This window comes from Rhinoraja longicauda, chromosome 30 (genome assembly GCF_053455715.1).
Source record: "Rhinoraja longicauda isolate Sanriku21f chromosome 30, sRhiLon1.1, whole genome shotgun sequence".
In the NCBI taxonomy this organism is placed as follows: domain Eukaryota; kingdom Metazoa; phylum Chordata; class Chondrichthyes; order Rajiformes; family Arhynchobatidae; genus Rhinoraja; species Rhinoraja longicauda.
In genome coordinates, this window is record NC_135982.1 from 21099020 (window position 1) to 21125576 (window position 26557).

At 43.4% G+C, this 26557-nt stretch overlaps 1 protein-coding gene across 3 annotated transcripts in view; it reads right to left on the minus strand.

Moving 5' to 3' along the window:
- Positions 1-26557, minus strand: part of LOC144607995 (MORN repeat-containing protein 1-like) — a 167709-nt gene that overhangs the window by 86946 nt on the left and 54206 nt on the right. For all 3 annotated transcript variants that reach the window (XR_013549161.1, XM_078425198.1, XM_078425199.1), the window contains one exon: positions 13680-13748. Coding sequence is in view for 2 of the 3 variants with exons in the window: in XM_078425198.1 (XP_078281324.1) it covers positions 13680-13748 (69 nt within the window). In the remaining variant the exon portion in view is untranslated. The remainder of the gene's footprint in view (positions 1-13679; positions 13749-26557) is intronic.

Below are 26557 nucleotides of genomic sequence, written 5' to 3' on the forward strand. Positions count from 1 at the left end.
CTTTATCTCAATTTCTGGACACAGTTTAGCTATGAATATTCATTACAAGCCCTCAATCTCCCAACGCCATCTTGACTATATGGTCCGAATGGGATTTCTTTGCATGGTCAAAATGTGGGCATGGATATTGTGGGTTGAAGGGCCCGTTTCTGAAGGCTGTACAACTCTGACTCGCTCCCTCCTCCTACCTAGCTTCCATTCCAGTTTCTCTGGCTCCATCATTTCTGTCCTAATGACATGACTTTGCATACGGCTGCCTCTTGAATGTCTTTCTTTTTCCTTAACTGCCCCCCCCCCCCCCCCCTTTAGCACAGTTAACAGGGTTGTTGACGGCAGTTCTATTTCCACGACTCGATTCCTTTGAGCCATAGCAAATATGCGGCTTCCCTTGTCCCTACCATCCCACTAGCCTCCACATTCAACAGATCCTCCTCCTTAAATTCCAGCATTCTCATCTTCAAGGAGAATACGATACGATACGATAGAACTTTATTTATCCCAGGAGGGAAATTGAGATAAATGAAGTTCTATCGTATCGTATCGTGTCGTCATCTCATTGAAGGTGCTGGACATCATGGATTCCACTCCCAAATATACCCTCCCACCATTCCCAACAGAAGGAGGGACTGTTGTCTCCATAACCTCATGTTCTCTCTTCCACCTCCTGCAAGAATCCCATTTCTCACAACACTTCTCCATGCAGACGGAAAGGATGTAATAAATATCCTTTTTACTTCTACTCTACCCTCCATCCAGGTCCCCAAAGTCTTTCCAGATGAAGCAGTAATTCAGCCAAATTTCTTCTGATTTTGTGCATTGCATTTGCTGTTCACAATGTTCCGCTTTCTGCATTGCAGAAACCAAGGGTAAACTGAGTGACTGCTTGGCAGAACAGCTCCGCCATTCCACCAGGGTGATCCTGAATACTGAAGCACAGCAGTACTGGATTCAACACATTCAGAAAGTCAGTCCTTCCTGTGTGGCTCTAACACTCAATTGAAATTTTCAATTGTTCACTGCCTCATCAGTTTTTGTGTTAAATTGTCCAGATTTCCACCACCCTTTCCATTACTAACTCTTCAAGACATCCATCAATGATCTCGCTCTAATTTTAAGGTTATGCCTTCCCGCTCCAAACATCCCCATTAAAGGAAATCCATCTTTTTCTATCTGACCCATCAACTCCTTTTAATCATTCTAATCATCTCCAACACATTGCCGAATAACGTGCTACATTCAATTGTTGTAATAGCTTCAATTTTGAAGATAATTTAATGAAAATTATAATCAATTATCTGGACAGGGGCAGTTGTTAGCTTTCAAGATACACCTCTGTAGAAGGGCATGGAAAAAAAAGATACAGCTTCTGGAGGACTCGGGCTGTGGGAAGACAACACTAATCTAATCCCTCATCCACTTCCAACAACTCGCACTCCCCCAAAAAATACAACTGCAGCCTGCAATTAAAATGAGTCCATTTCCTGCAGGTCTCCCAGTGAAATTGTACTGCCAAGCACTTAAAACCATCTTGTGGAAAATTGACCTTTATTGCTGCTGGGAAACACAAGCCATTAATTATAAACTACAATGCCATTTCAATTATTGCCTCCTTTTGTCCTTAATAATAAAAAGGTACGTTGAGATTATCTAACCTTCTCATTTGGTGGGTGACACTGCAGCATTCTAATAATCTGAAATCCAATTAGAGAGTCAGAGAGTGCTGGGCTGCGTAAGACTGGTCTTGCCTTGCACATAACAATTGTGCAATTATCAGCACCTTGACTGCAGCATGCTGGGGTAAAAAAAAATACACAGACTTGTCACAAACCCCCTTAACTGGCACCAATTAAGTGAAATGAAGAGAATTGAAGTCAGCAGTAATGATCAAGGGGAGGATGAGACAGAGGGGGCAGTGGAAGTAAGCTGCGTTAAATTATAATTGTGAAGTAATGGCTCATTAAATTCTGTTATTCACACGCTGCAGCAGACTTGCTGAATCTCCTTTAGTACCCTTAGTGGGAGGCTATCGGATTATAAGGTCAGATCATAGGACTAGATACAGCGGGAAACTGTTAATCACTTAACGTCCGCAAAGAGATTTTTTTCCCATTTTTCATTTTTTATGGATTTAAGATTGCAGCTAAGTCTTTTTAAAAAAAATTGCCAGAATAGAAAATCTGAAAGATAATCTTTTCTGTCAGACCAATTACTGCCTAAACACTGATCGCAAAAAAAGGGAGAGAAGAAAGAAGGTACATTTACAGAGACCATTCAAAATAGACAGATCAGCAGTGAATGGTGGGCCATTGGAAGAGTCGCGAGCATTGAGACAGCTTCTGCATCTGCTGCAGATCCTTCAACCTGAAATAATGACCAGCCGTGAAATAGGATTTATAGGTCACAATGTCACGGAGGGTAGATACATTGCACAGTGTGGTACTGCGCTTTCTAATCTTGGTGGTCCCACACTTGATTCCCGGCCGAGAGAAGGATTAGATGGGGCATTGCAACTGCTTGCGTTCCCTCCCGGTTTGCTGTCCAACCTCCCCTACTGGCCACTGGTGGAGTTGAGGATCTATCTATCGTAAAACGGCTTATTTGGATTCAACATCAAAGCTCAAACAACAACTTGGATTCGTTTCATTTCAAATGTCATACTTTGTTGTGCCACAGAAGAGGGCCATTTGGCCCATTGAGTCTACGATGGCGCCCAGAATATTCCCATCAGTCCCCAGTCCTGTTCTCCCACTTATTTCCCTATAACTTACTTTTTCACACATACCCAATTGCTTCAATGTTTTTCGTTTGCCTTTCTAGTTTGGGCATATTCATTACACTGCTTTAGGTTCAACATTGACCTGAATCAGTTTAATGTGCCCTTTTAAATCTCTGAACATTAAGTACAAGATACCATTTGGATTGCATGACTAAAGGGTATGCAGCTGATGTAATATTTCTACTGCTTTCCCTTCTGCATTGCCTCAGCAGTTCTCCATTCATAGACTGCAGCTTTGATCTGGATGAGACGACATCAGATGGAACAATCATCAGCACGATCCTCACAGAACACATCAATGTTTAAGTATTTCAGAGATAACTTTTCTTTTCAGCTCTCTGAGAATATTTTCCCTCCTTGAGCGCTCCATGAGCTTTCTTTGAAAGCTGTTGGTCCGACATCCTGATGTCCTGGCCCGAAACGTCACCCAACCTTTTTCTCCAGAGATGCTGCCTGACTCGCTGTTATTCCAGCACTTTATGTCTATCTTTGGTGTAAACCGGCATTTGCAGTTCCTTGTTCCTACATCCTGATGATATATCTGCCTATATCATCTGCAATCCATTCTGCAGAATGTGGATTCTTGGTGTACCCATTTGAAGGTCTAGTATCTGAGAAATGGATGAATAGATTGTACTTTGCTAACACGGGAAATGAAATGAGAGGAAAATTGAAGTATCTGTTTCTGAGACATTATCTTGCCTTCTTACCTTAATCAGTTTCTTCAGACTGCCTAGGTAAAAACGGCTCAACTTTACAGCAAGGTAGACACAAAAAGCTGGAGTAACTCAGTGGTTCAGGCGGCATCTCTAGAGAGAAAGAATGGGTGACATTTCGAGTCGAGACCCTTCTTCAGACTAGTTAGGGGAAAACAGATATAGACGATGATGTGAAGAGATAAAGAACAATGAATGAAAGATGTGCAAAAAAATAACAATGATCAAGGAAACAGGCAATTGTTAGTTGTTTGTTGGGTGAAAATGAGAAGCTGGTGCGACTTGGGTGGGTGAGGGATGGAGAGCGAGGGAATGCCGGGGTTACTTGAAGTTAGAGAAATCAATATTCATACCACTGGGCTGTAAGCTGCCCCAGACAGCAAGGTGTCTGGGTTTCATATGCATACTTCAAGATTGACAACACAAGGCTTTGCAGAACTTCAGTTTTATTTTATAGACTGTTGCCCTTGGGGTCCCATACACTTGCACATAGTTTGCCAAAGGCCATGTGTGCTTTGCCAATTCAACTATTGATTTCTCCATTGATATGAACTGTACAAAATATTACACAGACAAGACAGGTGGACTTGCTCACTGCTTCGGGAGTTTAGCCATTGACTGTATTTAATGATATGGTTGTTTTTACGCTGGTCGAACATCCAAAGGCATTGCAAGCGATTGTTTTCAAGAATCTGTGCTTGGATGAATAATCAAAGGGTCACTGTGAAGGTGAGACCATAACACCACAGGAATCATTCCTGATTCTTCCTCACTAACATTATGTCAACATTAAGCCAGCCCCAACCTCCTTAGCCACCGCCACCAGTTCAAGCTCACCTCAAGATGCTCCTCAAACTACGGAGCATCTTGGACAATACAGCTCACCCCCCTCCATGACACACTGATCAACCTGAGGGGCACCTTCAGCAACAGACTGGTTCCATCAAGATGCAGCACAGAACGCCACACGAAATCCTTATTCCCTGTGGCTTTCACATTGTACAACTCCTCCCCCTTCTGTTGTGGGGTACACTGACTCCCCCTCCCCCCCCCCCCCCCCCGCCCCCCCAATCTTTGCACATCCCCAACTCTGGACTTTCCACTCGTCACTTTAATTTCATGTTTCATGTATCTCGTTGTGTTTTATGACTGTTGGCAGACCAATTTCCCTCCTGGGGTAAATAAAGTTCTATCATATCATATCATATCGTATAGCATCGTACCACCAAGATAGTCCGTGCCTTTTGTAATCACTCAACTCAGCGGGTAAGATGGTGGAACGCAGTAAGAGTGGGGACCCTGATCTTTCAACTGTCTCCGCTGCCTGGGTGAATGAAGTGGTGGGAGGGAGAGAGCTCACCAGCCACAATTATACAAGCTCCAAGAATGGGGAAACATGATTGCAAGACTTCAAGATTAATAACCTCATATGCAAAGGGCAGGTCCTTTGCATGTGTTCCTGAAATTCTCCAGAGCTCTGAGATGTATAAAGGGTTAAGGACACATGTTCTGTGCACAAATACAGTGACGTCAAATAGCTACTGGGCTTATTTTACACTATTCCGCCCCTTAATTATTGGTTTAATTGGTGATTTTCTACTTGGGTGGTAATGTTCTACAGCTGTGGTTTAGTCACAGCAGAAAACAATGCAAAAGTACAGTTAACAATCAGATTTCACCAATAGAAACTAATTGTGTTATAACACTGCAGTGAAATGGGTAGAATTAAAGCAGCCAGTACAAACACAATAGTCTCTTCTAAAATAAAATATAAATATTATTTACTTTAAAATACCGATTTAACAATGTTGCATGAAAAGAATACATCATGGCAACTAGAGAACGGAACGAGAACCTTAGAAATAAACAGCTGGAAAGAACTCCGAACCCAGGAAAAATACCCACAACTAGCTGTGTTATTGGACTTGAGATTCTAGCAACTTGTGTCACCATGTTATTGCTCCACTACAAAATCTCCCCAAAGTGTGCCCATTTTATAGAAATGAGGAGGGGACCTCATTGAAACGTGCACAAAGGCTTGGATAGAATGGATGTGGAGAGGATGTTTCTACGAGTGGGAGAGTCTAAGACTAGAGATCATAGCCTCAGAATTAAAGGACGTTCTTTTCGGAAGGAGATGAGGAGGAATTTCTTCAGTTAGAGGGGTGGTGAATCTATGGAATTCTTTGCCACAGAAGGCTGTGGAGGCAAAGTCAGTGGATATACTTAAGGCAGAGATAGATAGATTCTTGATTAGTATGGGTATCAGAGGTTATGGGGGGAAGGGGGAGGGGATGAAATAGGAGGGGTGGGGGTAGGGGGTAGGGAAAGAATGGATGGGGGCGGTTTACCTTAAATTTGGAGAATTCAATGTTCATACCATTGGTTTCTAAGTTAACCAAGAGGAATATGAGGTCCGCCAAGGCCTACTAGATCTCCTGGTTTGTAACCATTTTAACCCCTCTTCCCATTCCCATGCTGTATTTTCTGTCCTGGACCTCCTCCATTGGCAGAGTGAGGCCACAGGCAAACTGGATGAACAGCACCTCATATTCCGCTTGGGTAGCTTACAACCCAATGGTATGAACATTGAACTCTCCAAGTTTACGTAACCCTCTTCCTACTTCCCAAACCCCTCTTTCTTTATCCTGCCCCTCCCGTCTTCCAACTTTCTTCCCCCTCCCTCAATCAGTAGTTAAAATAAGTAGTATAAGAAAATAACTGCAGATGCAGGGCGGCACGGTAGCGCAGCGGTAGAGTTGCTGCTTTACAGCGAATGCAGCGCCGGAGACTCAGGTTCGATCCTGACTACGGGTGCTGCACTGTAAGGAGTTTGTACGTTCTCCCCGTGACCTGCGTGGGTTTTCTCCGAGATCTTCGGTTTCCTCCCACACTCCAAAGACGTACAGGTATGTAGGTTAATTGGCTGGGTAAATGTAAAAATTGTCCCTAGTGGGTGTCGGATAGTGTTAATGTATGGGGATCGCTGGGCGGCACGGACTTGGTGGGCCGAAAAGGCCTGTTTCCGGCTGTATATATATGATATGATATGATGATATGATATGATGCTGGTACAAATCGAAGATATTTATTCACAAAATGCTGGAGTAACTCAGCAGGTCAGGCAGCATCTCGGGAGAGAAGGAATGGGTGATGTTTCGGGTCGAGACCCTTCTTCAGACTGATGTCAGGTGGGCGTCCTGCCGAAACGTCACCCATTCCTTCTCTCCCGAGATGCTGCCTGACCTGCTGAGTTACTCCAGCATTTTGTGAATAAATACCTTCGATCAGTAGTTAAAATGTATATTGAATTCTTCAAATCCAATTAGCCCACCCCGTTCCTTCTCAGCTGCTCAACTGTCCCCTCTCCCACCACAAGTGTACACCTTTCTTTCCATTTCCCCTTCCCCGCCACCCAGTTCCTTACTCCTCCTACATCCACCATCCACCCACCCCTCCATACTCTGTCCCCCAGTTATTTTTACCCCCCCCATACCTTTCTACCCCCCATCCCTCCCTCTGGTTCTACATTTCGCTCCCTGCCTTCCTTTCATATTAGGGTCCATCATCTACACCCTCTTGTCTTCTCCACATAACCCCTCCAGCCTCGGTTACTCTCTCCACCTATCGCTCCCCCTCCTGACTCACCTGCCAATTAGCCCCTTCACCAGCGTCCACCCATCACTTGCCAGCTCTTGCCACACCCCTTCCCCTCACCTATTCTATCATCTATCTCTCCTCCACTCCATCAGTCTGAAGAAGGGTCCCAGCCCTAAACATCATCTGTCCATTCCCCCAGCAGGTGTTGCCCAATCTGCTGAGTTCCTCTAGCACTTTGTTTTTTTTGCTCAAGACTCCAGCATCTGCTCTGCAACTGGTCTCTGGGTACTCGGAACTGATATTGTTTTCCCATTTTTTCACGCAAGGGCAGCCTGACATGCAATCTAAATCTAGAACTGCTCTCTCTGGAACATGTCAGTCTAACTTATCTCTTCTGGGAAAGGTGGACAAAAGAGAGCAACGTGATCTGCACAGATTGTTTTGTTGCAAAGCTTTACCTGTTAAGTCATCTGACCGGTAGAGTTTATATACTGATAAGGACCAGGCTCAAACCATGACATTGTATTATACCTTTCTCCAGTAATCCCCAAGCGCTTTCTACTCCTTAATGCATCAAGTGATCATTCTTTTGATTCGGACTTAATTCTCTTCTAAAGATAGACACAAAATGTTGGAGTAACGCAGCGGGTCAGGCAGCATCTCTGGAGAAAAATAATAGGTGACTTTTCGGGTCGCAACGCTTCATCAGACTGAAGAAGGGTCCCAGCCCTAAATATCATCTGTCCATTCTTCAGTCAATCAGTCAGACTTCAGTCTGAAGAAGGGTTCCAACCCGAATCGTCACCTATTCCTTTTCTCCAGAGATGCTGTCTGGCCCACTGAGTTACTCCAGCATTTTGTGTTTTGCTCAAGATTTCAACATCTGCAGTTTCTTGTGCCTGGATAATTAGCTGACAGGTTTTCCCATTGCCCAAACACTAGGCTTCATTCTTCTAACGTTTAACTGCAGAAGACTGCAGTTCATACACCCCCAGATGTTAAACAAATAGGCTGACAACATAGAGGTATCGGAGGGGTCACGAGAGACGGAGGAGAGGTGGCAAGCACCATTAGACATGCGCAAAAGTGAGCCAACATCTGCAAAAGAGGTTTAGAAGGAGAAATGAAGAGGGCCAAAAAGTTGAGGGACCATGGTAACAGTGCAGGGCTGAGAAAAGGATCTCGCTATAACTGAGTTGGTATGGGTGGGAAATGTGGTGCTAAATTCTATGCCATTTGAAGCAGAATGATACAGTTTTGTAATTAGTCTCAGATCATGCACCATTTGGCCTGGATTATGTGAGAGTAAACTCATGCACATTTCCTCTTCTGATCCCTCCCCAATGATCTAGCCAGAAAACGTCAGCCTGCAGGGGTTGGATACAGACTGGATGAAGTGTGGGGTAGTGAAGGATAGGAAGCATCTTCCACTCTGGGCCGTTCAGGAAATACTCAAGTAAATTCTGTCAATAAGCTCTGTCCCACATGACATATTCAAACAAATAGTATAAGAAAATAACTGCAGATGCTGGTACAAATCGAAGGTATTTATTCACAAAATGCTGGAGTAACTGATAACTGAGTTATCAGCAGGTCAGGCAGGTCAGGCAGCATCTCAGGAGAGAAGGAAATATTCAAACAAATATCACACAAAACCTTTACCTGGTCTGGTTATCACTGCCCAGTAATCCCAATTCTCCTTAAGATCACATTTGGTATCTTCTGCTACACACGTACAATCATTATAATGGAATAGATGCACAATTATCGATTTATATGAAAAGTCATTTTGACATTTTTTTAGATCAAAGGATGGGGATGAAGAGAAAGCTGTCCTTCTGTCTCTAACTTGAGCTGACATTCAGGCCCTCATTTCTCCATTCCATTAATTGTGCTATTTACTTCCTGCTGTTCATTATTCTATCAAACTGATTAAATCATTCTTTCTTTACTTTATATTGCTTCCACCGGCTCTGTTTGTTCCCGGAAGCATTAAGGTAATAGTTAAGGTGTGAACTTTTCAGTTTTAGCCAATGAAACGAACAAAAGAAAAATCCCCAATGACCTTCTTGAAAAAAAGTTTTTATTTTTGGCAGTTAAACGGCGTGCTGGCATTAAACCGTGCAGCATTTAGGCTTTTGTGTAATTGGCTTTAAGAATTCCCCACTTGGCCTTCGAAATGCACACTTTAGCATTACCAATACCATTTGATTTTGAGATGTGCTGGTCAGTGGCGTAACAGCCATGATCCAGTGAGAAAGGCCAAAGGAGTGAAAGCATTGGCAGGAATAGCGGGAGAAATAACGGTATTTGTGATTACATGGAGAGGTGGAAGTTGAAGAAATGATTAAATGAATACTTGAACTAGTCAGTAAATACTGTCTAGGTGCATTTTCACAGTTTCCAGTCAAACTGCCTGCTGACTTTCGAAGTAGCCATTTATTCACAAAATGCTGGAGTAACTCAGCAGGTCAGGCAGCATCTCAGTAGAGAAGGAATGGGTGACGTTTCGGGTCGAGACCCTTCTTCAGACAGGGTCTCGACCCGAAACATCACCCATTCCTTCTCTCCTGAGATGCTGCCTGACCTACTGAGTTACTCCAGCATTTTGTGAATAAATACCTTCGATTTGTACCAGCATCTGCAGTTATTTTCTTACACTTCAAAGTAGCCATGTTGTGGATCAAGCAAAGAACTACTAAAAAGTACAGCCTCAAAATCCAAAGGAGCACAAACCCCTGTCGCAGAAATTATCGTGAAAATGAGCATAAAACATGAGAAAGAGGAGGATGCCACTCATGGTTATTAATAAGTCAACAGTGTCATTGTGCACCATGCTAAATCAAGCAGATGGACATCAGGGGTAAATTCTTCTCATTAGATAGAGTGGAACGATGAATACCAGGAGGTGTGAAGGGTGGTTGCTGCTCAGTGGCAAGTCATATCAGGACACGGATGGGGGTTACTTGAGCTGAACTCAGGTGGGGAGAAGGTGCAGCAGGAATTAGTTGAGGTTTCAACTCCTGGTCAATATCCAATGATCTGGTTTTAGGAACCTCTGTAGAATCTAAGTGAGAATGGGGTCAGGCTTATTTATAATGAACAAGTTGACTGTCAAATCTATCGATCCTGGCTCAATAGTACAAATATTGCCTGCAAGGTTATAGGTTCGGTCGTCATAGCAGTGGCTTGACCACTACACCCGGCCTGACATACCGTGCACTAGAAATGGAGTTTGACATCGTCAAATGTATGAAGCATTAAACCGAGGCTGACCTTACTCTATCAGGTAGATGTTAAATGACCCAGCTTCAAGAAAAGCCCTTTATTTATCCTTCAACATACATCACTAAAATGATCACAATGATGTTTGTGGGAACCAAATGGTCAAAACTAAATCTCCATATTTCCTAAATTAAGAAATTGACTACATTTCAGCATTAATACACAGGGGAGGCACAGTAGAGCAGCGGTAGAGTTGCTGCCTTACAGCGGCAGAGACCTGGGTTCGATACTGACTACGGGTGCTGTCTATACGGAGTTTCTGTTTTCCCCGTGACCGCGTGGATTTTCCCCGGGTGCTCTGGTTTCCTCCCACATTCCAAAGACATACAGGTTTGTAGGTTAATTGGCTTTAGTAAAGGCTGTAAATTGTCCCTAGTGTGTAGGATAGTGCTAGTGTACAGGGATCGCTGGTCGGCACGGGCTCGGTGGGCTGAAGGGCCTGTTTCCACACTGTATCTCTAAATTAAACTAAAATAATACACTTTGGGGCATGTCTGGATCATCACAGGAGCAACATAATAGAAAGTTATTATTATTTTTCTTTCACTTTATTACTGGGACAGATGAGTTGCTCCACTAGGAGCTTGCATTGCCTGGACAGAATGAATGGCCTCTATCTCTGCCATAATAAAACTATACTTTTATAATTCTGCTCATTATTCATTTTAGGCTCACATAAGAATAGAGTTTTAGGTGAGGCTATTTTCCAAGATTTCTCACTATCTTAAGGAGCAGCAAAGCAAAAGGAGAAATATTTTGCGGATAGGAGGGGAGGCGGTGGTGGAAAGCTGTTGTACCACGAGGGAATGCTACACTTGCCATTGTATCACTGCCAAACAGAATGCAGAGGTGTAGGAAGCTACCCACACCTTGCTTTGTGCCGTCACCCAACATCAGAAGAATATGCCCAACACTCTGATTATGTAAGAGCTCTGTGTGGAACATGTCAAGCTAACCCATCGCTCCGGTGAACTGTAAACACCACAGCATAAAATATGATCTGCATAGGATTAAAGAAAAGGATTTTGGCAGTGTAATTAATCTTCTATGTCCTGATAAACATGGGTTGAAATGCTATCAAATTCTGTCACAACTAATACCAGGTTTTGTGCTGTGTAACCAGTCCCAGTTTTGTAGCCAGTAACCATCTGTAAACCATTGTGCCGTATGCCGTTCCATATGATCCGTACTGACAAACTAAACATGTTTGGCAAATTGCAGTGTTTTGAATTAGTCTATAAAAACTGTAGGAACTGGAACGTTTCAGTGGAATCCTGTTGAAAATGCAATATTACTGTACTCAGATATAAAAGGCTGAGAGGAAGAGGCTAAAGATTATAGGTGCTACATCATCAAAAAAACCCTTGCTGTCTTTTCAGTCAATTAAAGAGTAATTGGCAGCATCCTGGGTGGGTTTTTTCCTGCAGCACCAGTGGATAAGCACAGTCGTATCGTATCATTCAGACCAGGCAGAGGCCTGATTAGATTCTTGCAGCTTATGAATACTTTATCTCAGTCACAGTCACAGGGGGCCGATTGCAATTGGGTTGGGAGCGGAGGGAAGGGATGGCGAGGAAGGTTACACCTTCCCCCACGCTAGTAGTTTAGTTTAGTTTACTGTAGAGTTACGGTGCGGAAACAGGCCCTTCGGCCTACCGGGTCCGTGCCGACCATCGATCCCAGTGCACTAGCACTACCCTACACACTAGGGACAATTTACATTGTTTTTTACCTAAGCTAGATTAACCTACAAAGCTGTATGTTTTTGGCGTGTGGGTGGAAACCGGAGCACCCGGGGAAAACCCACGCGGTCGCGGGGAGAACGTACAAGCTCCATACAGACAGCACCCCTGGTCAGGGTCGAACCTGGGACTCTGGCGTTGCAAGGCAGCAACTCTATCACTGTGCCACCGTGCCGTCCTTGTCCATGATTACTATCAAGTAACCCCTGTTGAAAGACGTATGGATATAGATGCCATGAGACAACATGCGCAGGTTTACTTGTGGTGCAACCCTTGGAAAAATAAGGTGACAATACTTCAAATCCAATCACACATACAACCACTGGACCTGCCCAATGGAAATCTGCCACATCCAGTTTTGATGATAGAAATGGAGACCAAGGGAGGCACCAGCTGTGGAGAGGCAAGCAACTACGGAGAAGCAACAACCTGTGAAACATGCACTGCCCCAGGGACGGCACTGCACAAGGATCCTCCGTCTCTATCCACACTGAAACCACAGATGTGTGACATGTATTTGTGTCTTATAAGTGTCGTCTATATTAACTCTTTCACGGTTATTAAACTCCTGGCATTGAGCATCCAACAGTAGATCATTCAGACACAGACAATGTCAGAGCAGAGTCCCTGCCTCACCGCGGATAGCATCAGCTTGTTTTACCAGCACTTCCTATTGACTGAACGGGGGAGAACTGATTTTGTGACCCACCCTGCTCTAATAGTTGATATGACGCAAGGTAGGTAGTTGGAAATGAGGAGGGAAGTTGGGAGTGACTTTTAATCCAAGGGATGTAGGAAAATAACTTCAGATGCTGGTATCACAAAATGCTGGAGTAACTCAGCAGGTCAGGCAGCATCTCTGGAGAGAAGGAATGGGTGACGTTTCGGGTCGGGACCCTTCTTCAGACTGATGTAATTTCTTCTCTCCAGAGATGCTGCCTGACCTGCTGAGTTATTCCAGCATTTTGTGATACCTTTAATCCAAGGGAAATAGATCTGTCAAACGGGTCTTTGGAGTGAAAAGCACAAATGGGCTAAGAGCACAATTAGGTGCGTTTCTGGAGACTGAAGAAATAAACCAGAGGCGTTTAAACTATGTCCTCAGGGCCATGTCTGTGCAACAGACCTGGTGCTAAAAGCTCCACTTATGATCCATCCATTAAATATCATAGGACTTGGGAAAGGGGTTTCCGAGTCCACATTGATGGAAAAATTTAAATTAGCAGAACAAGATCAATTAAACTTGGAAATTAATCAGAACATGGCATTAAAAGTTTATATATAAGGCTCCATGGTACGTAGCTAGGGAATTACTTATATTTGTGGTTTTGAAGACCACAGTGCAATGCCAGTGAGGGAAAGTTTATTCATGGAGAAGCGGCCTGCTCCTTGGTTTCATGCTCTATTTTTAAATTCCTAAACATAATGAAATTCTCTTTGTTAACGTCAGCAGTGGCTGTGTGCTGGCCATTCTACAGAGAGGACGCTGTGCCTCCACACAACAGTGGAACAGGTATAGGAGATGTGCTCCACCACTAAGATGTAACAAGGTGCAATTACCAGAGAAAGCCCCTTCCTCTTGCTGCTGTGTCCCTTTGCCTTTGTCGTCCAATGAGGGGTCTGGTGTACCTAGGGAGAAACAAAGAGCTTCCAGTTAATGGATTTAATTTCTGTCATTGTCGCTCACTCTGGGCGAGCAATGTCTGAGTCTGCATTTGTCAAAAACAATTGATTTACTTTGAGCAACCATTCGTGCCTGGTATGGATGCATAGAAGTGGCATGCCTTCGTGAAGCACCAGATGCAAGGAAATGTTCGTTGATAATAATATTCCAAATCAAATAAATACTGAATTGAATTAACAGGTCGTTTTTAAGTCAGTTTTTAGCACACAAGGGAAACCAGTACAGCACGGAGGGAGAAAAGACACTGACCCCTTTTGAAAGAGCTGAGAGAGTGATCAAAGGCTGCCCAGAGAGAGCTGGGATTTCAGGATGCGTTATAAAAATGAAAATAGCAATTAGGAAAATTCAGAGAACATGACAAATCAGGGAGCACATATTTTCCAACTGATTCAAGACTAAGTAGTGTATAGAAGAAAAGGAACTTGGTCCATGTACAGGTGTCAGGTTATTGCACAATCTATGTAATCACCAAGGCATGTGGAATGTTGTCCATTCCCTGCAGAGTTGGATTATAAAAGTTCATGTTCATAAATGATAGGAACAGAATTAGGCCATTCGCCCATCGAGTCTACTCCACCATTCAATCAAGGCTGATCGATCTCTCCATCCTAACCCCAATCTCCTGCCTTCTCCCCTTAACCTCCGACACCCCCATACTAATCGAGAATCTATCTATCTCTGCCTTAAAAATATCCATTGACTTTGCTGTGGTGCTCTACCAAACCTTGGTCAGATACTCGATGATGGTCCATGAACCACAAGAAGGATATATTGCCCTCAAAGCAGGTACTATGTACTGTAGATTAACCAGAATGATTCTGGGGTTTAAAGGGTTAAAACATAAAGACAGTATTCATAAACCTTGCTTTTATTCCCCTGTGTTGGGAAGGTTGAAAGTTGATCTAATCGAGATGTTTAAAATAATTACGAGATCCAATCGGCTCAACACTGAGAAACTATTTCCTCTGCTGGGAGCATTCGGTACAAGGGGCATAATCTTAAAATTGGAGCCTGGCTTTTCATAAGTGAAATCAGGAAACAGTTTTTCACACAAAGGATAATGGAAATCTGAATCTCTGTCCCCAAAGGCTCTGGCTGCTTGGTGCAAAAAAAAACTTTTTTTTGTAAGTTCAAAAGAGCAACACAAGCTTTAATTAATGTTGGTAATAATAGAGAACAAACGCTTAATATATACTCTTAACTTCCTTAAGTATTTTAATGGACGGCTTAAACTTATTTATTTTGACTTACTAAAGACCATACAAACACTTTCATTTTCTCGTTTACAATATCTCTAAATAAACCAGGAGGAACTATAGCTGTTGGAACGATGGAATTACCGGAGAGTCCAAACAGTCCCTTAATATAGTAAAACATTCCTCTCGGCACATTATGGGAGAGTTACCAAGCAGTCCTTGCCATCAATTTAAGGATGGCACGGTGGCGCAGCGGTAGAGTTGCTGCCTTACAGCGCTTGCAGCGCCGGAAACCCAGGTTCGATCCCGACTGCGGCTGCTGTCTGTACGGAATTTGTACGTTCTCCCCGTGACTGCGTAGGTTTTCTCCGAGAACATCGGTTTCCTCCCACACTCCAAAGACGTACAGGTATGTAGGTTAATTGGCTTGGTGTATGTGTAAATTGTCCTAGTGTGTGTCGGATAGTATTAATGTGTGGGTATCACACAATGCTGGAGTAACTCAGCGGGTCAGGCAGCATCTCAGGAGAAGGGTCTCCACCCAAAACATCACCCATTCCTTCTCTCCTGAGATGCTGCCTGACCCGCTGAGTTACTCCAGCATTTTGTGATACCTTCGATTTGTACCAGCATCTGCAGTTATTTTCCTACATTAAAGTGCGGGGATCGCTGGTCGGTGCGGACTTGGTGGGCCGAAGGGCCTGTTTCCGCGCTGTATTTCTAAACCAAATAAATCTAAACTATCTTTCAAATACTTCAGTATCAAAGTTTGCTCGAAACTTTTTAAGGAATGTCTTCACAGAGGGAGGACAGGTAGAGAAGGTCAGAAGCTGAGGAAGTAAATTCCAAAGTTTTGGACCTCGTGTGACTGATGAATGGAACATCAGCTCAGTCTGGTTTTAATAAGTGCAAATCCTCAGCCCTGCAGCTTCATCAGTCTTGTTCTTGTAATTTCTAAGTTCTCTCATGTTATGAACTCCAATCCTTTAGATATTTTTCCTGAATGAAGAAAGTGTTGAAAGGCTTAATATGTAGACACAAGACACTGCAGATGGTGGAATTGTGAGCAAAAAACAAAATGCTGGAGGGACTCAGTGGGTCAGGCGGAATCTGTGGAGGGAAATGTACAGATGAAGTTTCGAGTCGGTACCCTTCTTTAGAAACAATGTCTGTCCGTTCCATCCACAGGCGCTGCCTGACCTGCTGCGTTCCTCAAACACTTCGTTTTTGTACAAGGGTTTAACATGTCATAGAGTCATACAGAGTGGAAACATGCCCTTCGGCCCAACTTCTTCTTCTCTTCTTCTCCTTGCGTATGGCGTGCACAGCCTAAAGTTGTAGGTCAAGGGTAGACATCCAGGGCAGGGCAGCATCAGTTGCTGGGTGGATGGCCTTGATGCCTCAGTGAGCAGTCATTCACCATGTGTGGGATGGTCTGGTCTAGATATCCGCAGTCACAAGCAGGGCTGTCTGTCATCCCCCACTTGTGCAGGTGATGGGCTGTTCTTGCATGGAAGGTCCGGATCCTGTTCAGGGCCCAACTTGCCTACGCCGACTAACATTGCTCATCTGCACTAGTCCCATCTGCCTGCGCTTGGCAAGTGAAGAGTGAAAAACTGAGCGTGGCATCTTTAAATAATGTTAGGTATCTTCAACAATTACTTTTTATTCCTGTTCATCTGTTCACTGTCCGGGTCATTAAGTGAAGCATTAGCCACCAAAATTCATATATTCTTTATGTTGATAGCCTGCAGCCAATTTATGTTGATAGCCTGCAGACAAATCTTTTGTTTGTTTGTTTGTTTTTATGTTTTGTTTGCTCTGTAAAACGTCTTTGAGTATCCTGAAAAGCGCTATATAAATTAAATGTATTATTATTATTATTATTAATGGTTATCAGACCCTTAACAATCAACTGGGAGGCAATTTCAAACATACACTCCTACTCCTTCAAAGCAAAGGAGGTCAAACCTCACCTTCCCACAAATATGGAGTTTTTTGAAGAGGTAACCATGAGGATTGATGAGGGCAGTGATTGAATGTTGGCTCCATGGACTTTACCAGGGCTTTTGACAAGGTCCTGTATGATAGACTACTCTGGAAGGTTAGATCACATGGGATGCAGGGATAGCTAGCTAACTGGATACAGAATCACTCCAAGCGCAGGCTCAGAGATCGTTTCGCCGAACACCTTCGCTCAATCCGCCTAGGCCTATGTGATCTCCCGATTCCTAAACATTTTAACTCCCCCTCCCATTGTCACACTGACCTTTCTGCCCTGGATCTCCTCCATTGTCAGAGTGAGGCCCAATGTAAATTAGAGGAACAGCACCTCATATTTTGCTTGGGCAACTTACAACCCAGCGGAATGGATATTGACTTCTCTAATTTAAAAAAACCCTTGCTTTTCCTCTTTCCATCCCTCCCCCATCCTAGTTCTCCGACTAGTTTCACTGTCCTGATTACATTTTACTGATTGTATGCCTGGTTGTTACCTTCTCCACAGCTAACAATGATCTATTCTCATTTTCTTTGATCTCGTCTCCTTTGATCTCTCGTTGTCACACCTTACTCTTCCATATCTCTATGTCTCCCCCTCCCCTGACTCTCAGCCTGAAGAAGGGTCTCGCCCGAAACATCACCCATTTCTTCTCTTCAGAGATGCTGCCTGGCCTGCTGAGTTGCTCCAGCATTTTGTGTCAGCATTTTTAAGGCTTTGAATGAGTTGAGCTTATAGGACTTGATATTACAATCCCTACTATAATTGGCACCTTCTTAATCTCTTGAGTAGGGGTAGGGGTAAAGACTTCATTGGGGTCATCAGGTGGGCACCCTCCTTGTACAATGTACGAGGCATGGTTAGTACATAGAAGATAGACACAAAATGCTGGAATAACTCAACCGGTCAGACAGCATCTCTGGAGAAAAGGAATAAGTGAAGTTTTGGGTCGAGACTTCTTCAGGCTGCATTGTACAATGAGCTGTACAATGCACAGCTGTACATTTGCAGGCGACACAAAAATAGGTGTATCATTAAGAAGGCTATCAAACCTACAGTGGGATCTTGATCAGCGAGGTAAATGGCAACTGGTGTCCAATTTAACTAAGTGCGAGGTGTTGCATTTTAGGGAAGTTAAACGAGGGTAGGACATTCACAGTAAATGGTAGGGCTCAGGGGAGCATTGTACAGCAGAGGGTGTTAGGAGTAAAAGTACATAATTCTCTGAAAGCAGTGTCACAGGTAGGGTGGTAAAGAAGTGGTAATTCTTTTACATTTACAACCCCTGAGTCCATGTAAGCCATCTTTATGAATGAGCCCGGGCAATGGCACACTTCACAGAGAAGGGCATCACAAATGAGCCAGATCCTGCCATTACCAAAATCCATTCACGCTTTCTGATTGAAGCCATCAGAAGCAGTGAGTACAATATTGCCGCTGTTTTCCCATCCCCAATCAGGGAGCTGAGGCCAATGTTACAGCTGGCATCTGCTGACCGGGCGCTGACTGGAGATGGATGCCAACAGAGGCATCAGGAGTGATCAGATTAAATGTGATGTAAATAGTTAAAAGATAAATTGCATTGATAGAAGGCGTGATGTCTGGCAAAACAATTTCTATTGGAAGTACCCACATTTGTGGCAAATAAATTGGATTTGAATGTAAGCACCTCTAAACTGAGAACAGTTAATTATGTCATTATTCTTCTACACCATCTGGCTCATTCAGATACACCAGCTCCGGAAGATGTGATCTTTCGCTCCAAAGGCAGCACCATTGAGAATCTATTCACTTAAAAGCCTGCTCATCCTCAGACATGTTCTAGTTTGCAAGTCCTAGCCAAATTAAGTAGATCCTGTGCAATCAGTTCATTCAAAGTACACGAGACAAGCCTTTTCGACTTGTCTACAATTGAGTTTGTACCCAACCCGGTCACGTTAGAAATGCAGAATATAAATGGCAATTATGCAGCCTGCAGAAAAAGACCAAATTAGCTAAAACGCCAAGACATTGTGCTCTCTTTAATAATTATCTGTCAATTGTACATTCACAGGTTTTCTCATCAGTTGCTTCCTTCACACTTGCTGTGTCTGGCTTGTCAGCCCTACTTCGCTGCTCATTTCATGTACGTGCCTTTTCGGGCTAACAACCTGAAACCAAGCATCCACAAAATGCTGGAGTATCTCAGCGGGTCAGGCAGCATCTCTGGATAGAAGGAATGGTTGACGTTTCAGGTCGAGATCCTTCTTCAGTCGGCGTAAACCACCATTTGCAGTTCCTTCCTACACGTTATGAACTGGAACCAAGAATAGCAACTGACCAAGGCTTAGCAACCACGGCAAGGATGCTAACCCTTCGGACGCTGAAGAGAGGGGTGAACTCCAGATCCTGTGTTCGGACAGAGAACGATCACTTTCTCTACCTCTGCTCACTTGAATTTGGCTCTGTAATAGGCACGGAACTATTCAATATAATTTATAGATGACTAGATTGTGAAAGATGGATAGGACATTAACCCATCAGAAGGTTAATCTGTTGCCAAGATTCTTAGCAATGACAAAATGGTTCAGGTTAAAAAGACAATGAATAATTTTGATCTTTTAACTTGTCATCCCCTTTTGTAGTACAGAACTGATCTTTATCTATGACCATAAGTCTCGTGCACACGCATGCACACACTTGTAATATAGAAGGATCCATTCAGCAGCAGTTATAATTAAACATTTCAATGAACAAAAATGTCAAGGATTTTGTAATAAACGTTACACATCTAAATAGTATATCTTGAACATGCCCCTTTGAAGTTGATCAGAACAGAGGTTGTCTCTGGTGGCTCAGCACACAGGCAAGGCTATTTATGAATGAGCTCTCTGAAGCTCACTTTGCCTGAGGGCTAGTCCATGGATATCACTGGGAACGACTGGAGAAAGGCTGACTTTGCCTTTCATCTTTTTGCTTTCTCTCTGCTGGCTCGCAGGATCAATCTGTGAGCGTTCGTGATGTCAGAGCACTGAGGCACCAGGTTTTCTCTTTTGGGAAATAGTACCGGCTATCGAGCTGAACTCCTTCCATCGGCACCAACCCCCCCACACAACCACAAACATCACCAGCCACATTGATCCGCTGTGGGTTGGCTGAATGTGAATTATTAAAAGTCAAATCTATTTTTTTCTGGACAATTCTATTCATTTAAGGAAGAAAGCAAATCAACTCAGTCAAGCGAGAGGGTCTAGCGTTACATCCTATCAAGAAGGGGAAAAGTATTATCTGTAGTGATGCCTGGACACCAGACAGTCTAAAATTAATGATAAGTACTGGAGGCAAGCAGTCCACTTTTTTTTGTTAAATGACGTAGATTCAAAGGTCAGGTTATTGCTAGCAGGCAGCTTACAACCATGTTACTGTTGCTGAAGGTTTTTCCACAGTCCCACCAGCATGGCTCAGGTAGTTACCCTTTGAATGAGAAGGTTGTGGTTCAAATTCCACTCTTGGACCTGTGCACATACTGACGACTGGTGACCAGCTCTTACCCCTGCCTGACTTTGTGTGGTCGGTAGCTGCACACTCTTGCTTGCTCACTAAATGTAAGCAATGTGACTTGGGAAAGCTTCTTTTTTTTTTAACCATACGAATGATAATTGCACCCACGCAGATGGTGATTTCTGCACCCCAGTACTGTTCTAACTGGTCCCTGGAGCAGCAGGTGCAACTCCAAAACGTTAACTTTATTTCCCATTGTCGGTTGTTGCAGTACTGGAGTGCATTGTAGTGTAGTTTAGTTTAGTGATACAGTGTAATAATCACGGAGCTCGCGGACTCTGGTCAGAGACCGACATCGGGAACTCCAAGCCGCAGGAGTTTCCATCACCCCGATGCAGCTTCGATCGCCCCGACGCGGAGGCTTCGACCGCCGGCTGTGGGAGCTTCGATCGCCCCGACTGCGGATGGTTCGACTGCCCCGACCGCTGGAGAATAAAAGAGGAAGACGTTTGGACTTTATTGCCTTCCATCACAGAGAGGAATGTGGGGAATCCGCTGTGGTGGATGTTTATGTTAACTTTCATGTAGTTGTGTGTCTTGTTGCTTTTCTTTAGTATGGCTGTATGGTAATTCGAATTTCACTGTACCTTAATTGGTACATGTGACAATAAACTGACCTTGACCTTGAAACCCTTGAAACCTTGATGGTCTCTGCTGCATCCACAATTCTCTGCAGTTTCTCAAGGCATATTAGGAAGAGACAATAATTGTTGGACGTGGCAGTGATAACATCCCTGTTGTGAATAAATTAATACATGGCCAGCTTCAAGTTCTCCCAGTGTCTCTCAGCTTTTAATTAGCAAGCAATTTGAAATTGGGTTGGTGCAGATTAACTCTCCAATACAATTTCAGGGGCTATTGAAAGCAGCCTCATACATAACCAAGTCTTCCTCATTTTTGCCTCTCTTACTGCCACAGTCAAAATTGCACAACTCTTCTCAGTCCAGTGTTCTGCAGGGATGTCAGTCACAGTGCAATTGTAGCACTTTTAGGGCAGCACGGTGGAGTAGCGGTAGAGTTACTGTCTTAGAGCACCAGAGACCCGGGTTCGATCCTGACTACGGGCGCTTGTCTGTATAGAGTTTGTACATTCTCCACGTGACCACATGGGTTTTCTCAGAGATCTTCGGTTTCCTCCCACACTCCAAAGATGTACAGGTCTGTAGGTTAATTGGCTTGTTGTAAATGTAAAATTGTCCCTAGTGTGCTTTGGGTAATGTTAATGTGCGGGTATCGCTGGTCGGTGCGGACTCGGTGGGCAGAAGGGCCTGTTTCCGTGCTGTATCTCTAAACTAAACAAAACACTTGCACCTTGGAAACAGAAGATCCTGAGCTCAAGTCTCACTCTGAGGCTGAGAATTCAGTGCACACTGTACTGTTGTAGCTGCTGTCTTTTGGAGGAGATATTGAAAGGGAAGCCCAGTGTGTGCTCTCACATCATAGATATATTTTGAAAAGGAGCAGGGGAATTCCTCGCGTTTTCACTTGCAGTGACCCTTATTTTGTGGAACAACCCGACAGTCATTTTATCCACAGTAGAGATAAATAGCCAATATGTTGAAAAAAATTCAATCTTTCAATAACTAGCACTTTTTGATTTTTCGCCATTCATCTAAACAGCCAGAATAGGATCCAATTCAACATTTCACCCTTACAATGTAGATACTATCAGTATTCCCCTGGATTGTCAGTCCAGGTTTTGTGCTCAAGGATTTGGAATGGTACTTCAACAAACTACCAACATTTAGATCAAGGTGTTATCAACTGAGCAAAGCAGACACCTGCAGGCCATTTGCATCAAAGCTATTGCGCTGCATAACCTTGTTGTTACCGTGACAGGAATTGTTGGTTCCTGAAACAGTCACATCACTATTTAAAGAGCTCCATTATTTTAAGTTACATAAAATATTTATGAAACAGCCTCACGCTATAGACCTAAGTACAGGCTTGTGCCAGCAAAAAGATCGATAAAGTATGTTACGGCAGACTGTTGACACAGTCAGCATCTCATCTCCTCATGAGGGTATCTATAGCTGCTGTCTGTGCGCTGCTGCTCACTGGAGAATGATGTGCTGTCTTGCGTTCTCTCGCTAAAGCTCTTATTGTGTGTAATTATGTTAAAACTCCCTTCATCAGCAGGGCAGCATTCATCAAGAGCCATTTGAAATTCTACATACATAATTCACAGGGGATGAGCAAACAAAGATTCAGAGATCCCAAAATTGGTTAATCCTCTAAAATAGTTTTGAAGTTCACAGTCTTAGCCATTGTGAAGTGGCCTTCATAAAACTGCAGGTGATACAGAGAAATAGTTATGAGGTGCCAGATCTTCTCTTGTTCTTTCCTCCAGAACTGCTGTCACTGAGATACGCAGTCTAATTTCTCCCCTTCAAAGCAGTCTCACCAACAGTGCCACAATCATAGAGACATACGGCACAGAAACAGGCCCTTCAGCCCAACTTACCCAAGCTGACTAAGGCTATCTATGCTAGTCCCATGCCTGTATTTGGCCCATATCCCACTAAACCCCCCCCTGTCCATGTGCCTGTCTAAATGTCTTTCCAGTGTTGTCATAGTATCTGTCTCAACTACCTCCTCTGGCAGCTTTTTCCATATACCCACCAGCCTTCTGATATCCCATCCAGATTCACCACTTTTCATTGAATACAGGCAGTATCCATTTATTGAAGTTTGTTTAGTCAAGCTTCATGATCATCCCAATGAACAGTTCCCAACTCAGACCTGACTGGGCAAAAAATAAACTCTGGAGGAACCAAGCAGGAGGGAATGGACAAACGACGTTCTGGGTCGGGACCCTTCTTCACACTGGTTGGAGCAGGGGGAGAAAGTTGTAAAAGAGATCCTAAATGAAGTCTTTTCCAGCTTTCGCCCCCTTCTGCTCCAATCTATCTGAAGAAGGGTCCCAACCCTGAAACATTGTCTATTGATTTCCACCACAATGCTGCCTGACCCGCTGAGTTCCTGCAGCACTTTGTTTTTTGTTCAAGTCTCCAGCTTCTGCAGTCTCTCTCTCTCTCGTCTCAGTCCAGACTGGGGTTGAAATCAGGCACCTTTTGTTCTCGGTGGCTCAAAACAACACAGCCATGCTTCAGGAGAAGGAGAGAATTTAAAAAATAAAGACTCACATTCATGTGGAACATTGGTGACCTCAGAACTTTAAAAAAAATTGTTTTTGAAACATAACAGCTGAAGATTATGGGGATTTTAGCTGCTGATTCTGTGCAGCAAAGGCACTCAAACAAAAATAAGATATTATTTTGGTAATATTGATTCAGGGATAAAGTTTGGCTGGGGCAGCAGGAAAAAAGGTCATGAGATCTTTGTCACGTCCACCTGAGAAGCCAGACAGGGCCGTGGATTAATGTCTCATCTGCTTTGAAAATACAGAGCTCCCACTGAAAATACTGAATGTCAGCTGGGATTTAGTACTCTTTGATATGGGGACTGAACTCTCAACCCGCTTGAGAGATGAGTGTTAACGCTGAGTCACCGCTAATACCAGCTGGATACCAGCAACCATTAGCTGAGGCGGGCGAGCTAGTCACTCCACAACAGGGAATGACACTTGGCCAGCACTTCGGAAGTAGGATAACTAAAATTCGATCAAAAGAAACATACAGGGAGAAATATATCTCAGGGATATATCATACAGGGAGAATATATAAGAAAATAACTGCAGATGCTGGTACAAATCGAAGGTATTTATTCACAAAATGCTGGAGTAACTCAGCAGGTCAGGCAGCATCTCGGGAGAGAAGGAATGGATGACGTTTCGGGTCGAGACCCTTCTTCATATAGGGAGAAGTCTGAAGACGGGTCTCGACCCGAAACGTCACCCATTCCTTCTCTCCAGAGATGCTGCCTGTCCCGCTGAGTTACTACAGCATTTTGTGTCTACCAGGGAGAAATATACTTGCTGGAAAAATAACTGCAATTCTCAAAGGTTTTCTGAGCCACCGAGGCATTTGCAAAGTAATGAGCAATCCAAGTACTAAAAAATTAACTGCAACGTGAAGAGCTTGTACTTTGAAAATAAATTCTGCGTGGAAATGGCTGACACAATTATTATTTTTTCCAGTGCCTGTGAACAATGTTTTACATTGCCGGCTCTCCCAGGATAGTTCACAAAAGTGCGATTTTATTTTCCTTTTATAAGTGCAGCTGCTTTCTACAGACCCATAAAGATATGCTCTGTCTACCGTGCACGCTTGCTGTGTCTGAGAGAGATGGGTCTCCCATCCAAATGCATTATTCACATGCGCCTCCACTTCTATTTCTGGTGCACTTCAGCATGGTTAATACATCAAATGCTGTTTCATAAGTGCACCAATCAATACTGGAGGAACACTAGGGCTACAATATATAACAGTGCTATCTGTTTTGTCCACTCAAGTTACTGGATTATTTTTTAAAGTTGTCTATTTATTCAGTTCAGATACAGAACAATTAGAATGCTGTGGAAGATCCTTCGGCAAGTTCTTTTAAAAGCGTCAGCCTCCTAACTGACTTCTGATGTCTAAACGTGGAATTTAAATCTTCAAGAAAATCAGTAAACCACATTCGAATGCACGCTGCAGGTTAGTAGTTTGGGAGCCTGAGTGAGAGGAAGATTGTGATTCACACATTGACTTAGAATTTCGATGTGTTCTACCTTTTCCAAGAACTACTCTTCAGTCCACCTATCCTGAAAGTGCTGACTCATGCTGAGACATATTTCTTAGACTGCCAGCCTATCTCCAGTCTCTTACTCACACAGCCACTCCTCATGGAAAACTTTAGGGAGAGGATATTTCTTTCTGCTCTGCATTGCTTAATAATTCAACCAGGCAAGGCCTTTTTTTCTCTTCGCCATCATGCGACCACCCCTACCATTTGTTTTGCCCGTGACAGCGTCTATTCATCTAGTGCTTGTTTTAGGACAAAATTAGATTTTAAATTATCAGTTCTAAATGAAAAAAAAGACTTTCAAATCAAAGACTGACCAACCTGTCCACAGTCTTTGTATAATTATCTTATTGCTGCCTTTACTTTTGACATATGCTATTGACTCCTTAGCTGCTGATCATTCAAGTCAAGTCAATTTTATTTATATAGCACATTTAAAAACAACCCACGTTAACCAAAGTGCTGTACATCTGATTAGGTGCTAAGGAAAAAATGAAACATACAGTAGCACACAAACATAACAGCACATACAAAACAGTTCACATCGCCTCCTCAATGGGCCTCAAACGCCAGGGAGTAGAAATAGGTTTTGAGCCTGGACTTAAAGGAGTCGATGGAGGGGGCAGTTCTGATGGGGAGAGGGATGCTGTTCCATAGTCTAGGAGATGCAACCGCAAAAGCGCGGTCACCCCTGAGCTTAAGCCTAGACCGCGGAAATCCTTCCACTGGAGTTTCAGTCTTGCCAATGTTCTAATTTCATCTATAGCTAACTTAAAATCCTCTGAACCCCTTCCTTTGTGAAGGGATGGGTGGGATAAAGAAGCAAAGAAGAATTAAAATTAACTGTCACAACTGTGCAGTTCAATTTAGTTGATTGTCACGTGTACCGAAGTACAGTGAAAAACATTTGTTGTGTGCAATCCAGTCAGCAGAAAGACAATACATGATTACTATCGAGCCATTCACAGTGTACAGATTCATGAGAATGGGAATAGTGTTAAGTGTAAGGTAAAGCCAGTAAAGTCTGATCAAAGATAGTCCGAGGGTCACCAATGAGGTAGATAGTAGTTCAGGACTGCTATCGGGACAGAACTGACCGCACTCATTCCAGTGCACAAAAGCCAAAGAAACTGAAACAAAATACTCACGTGGGCAAAGTAAAACAAAAAATTATATATCAGTGAAACAAATCTGAATCCAGGGAAACACAAGGAACTATAGTTGCTGGAATCTTCAGCAAAACATAAAGCGCTGGAGAAACTCAGCAAGTCAGGCAGTATGTGGGGAGGGAATGGTCAGACAACATTTTGGGTTGGGACGTTTGTCCTGATTC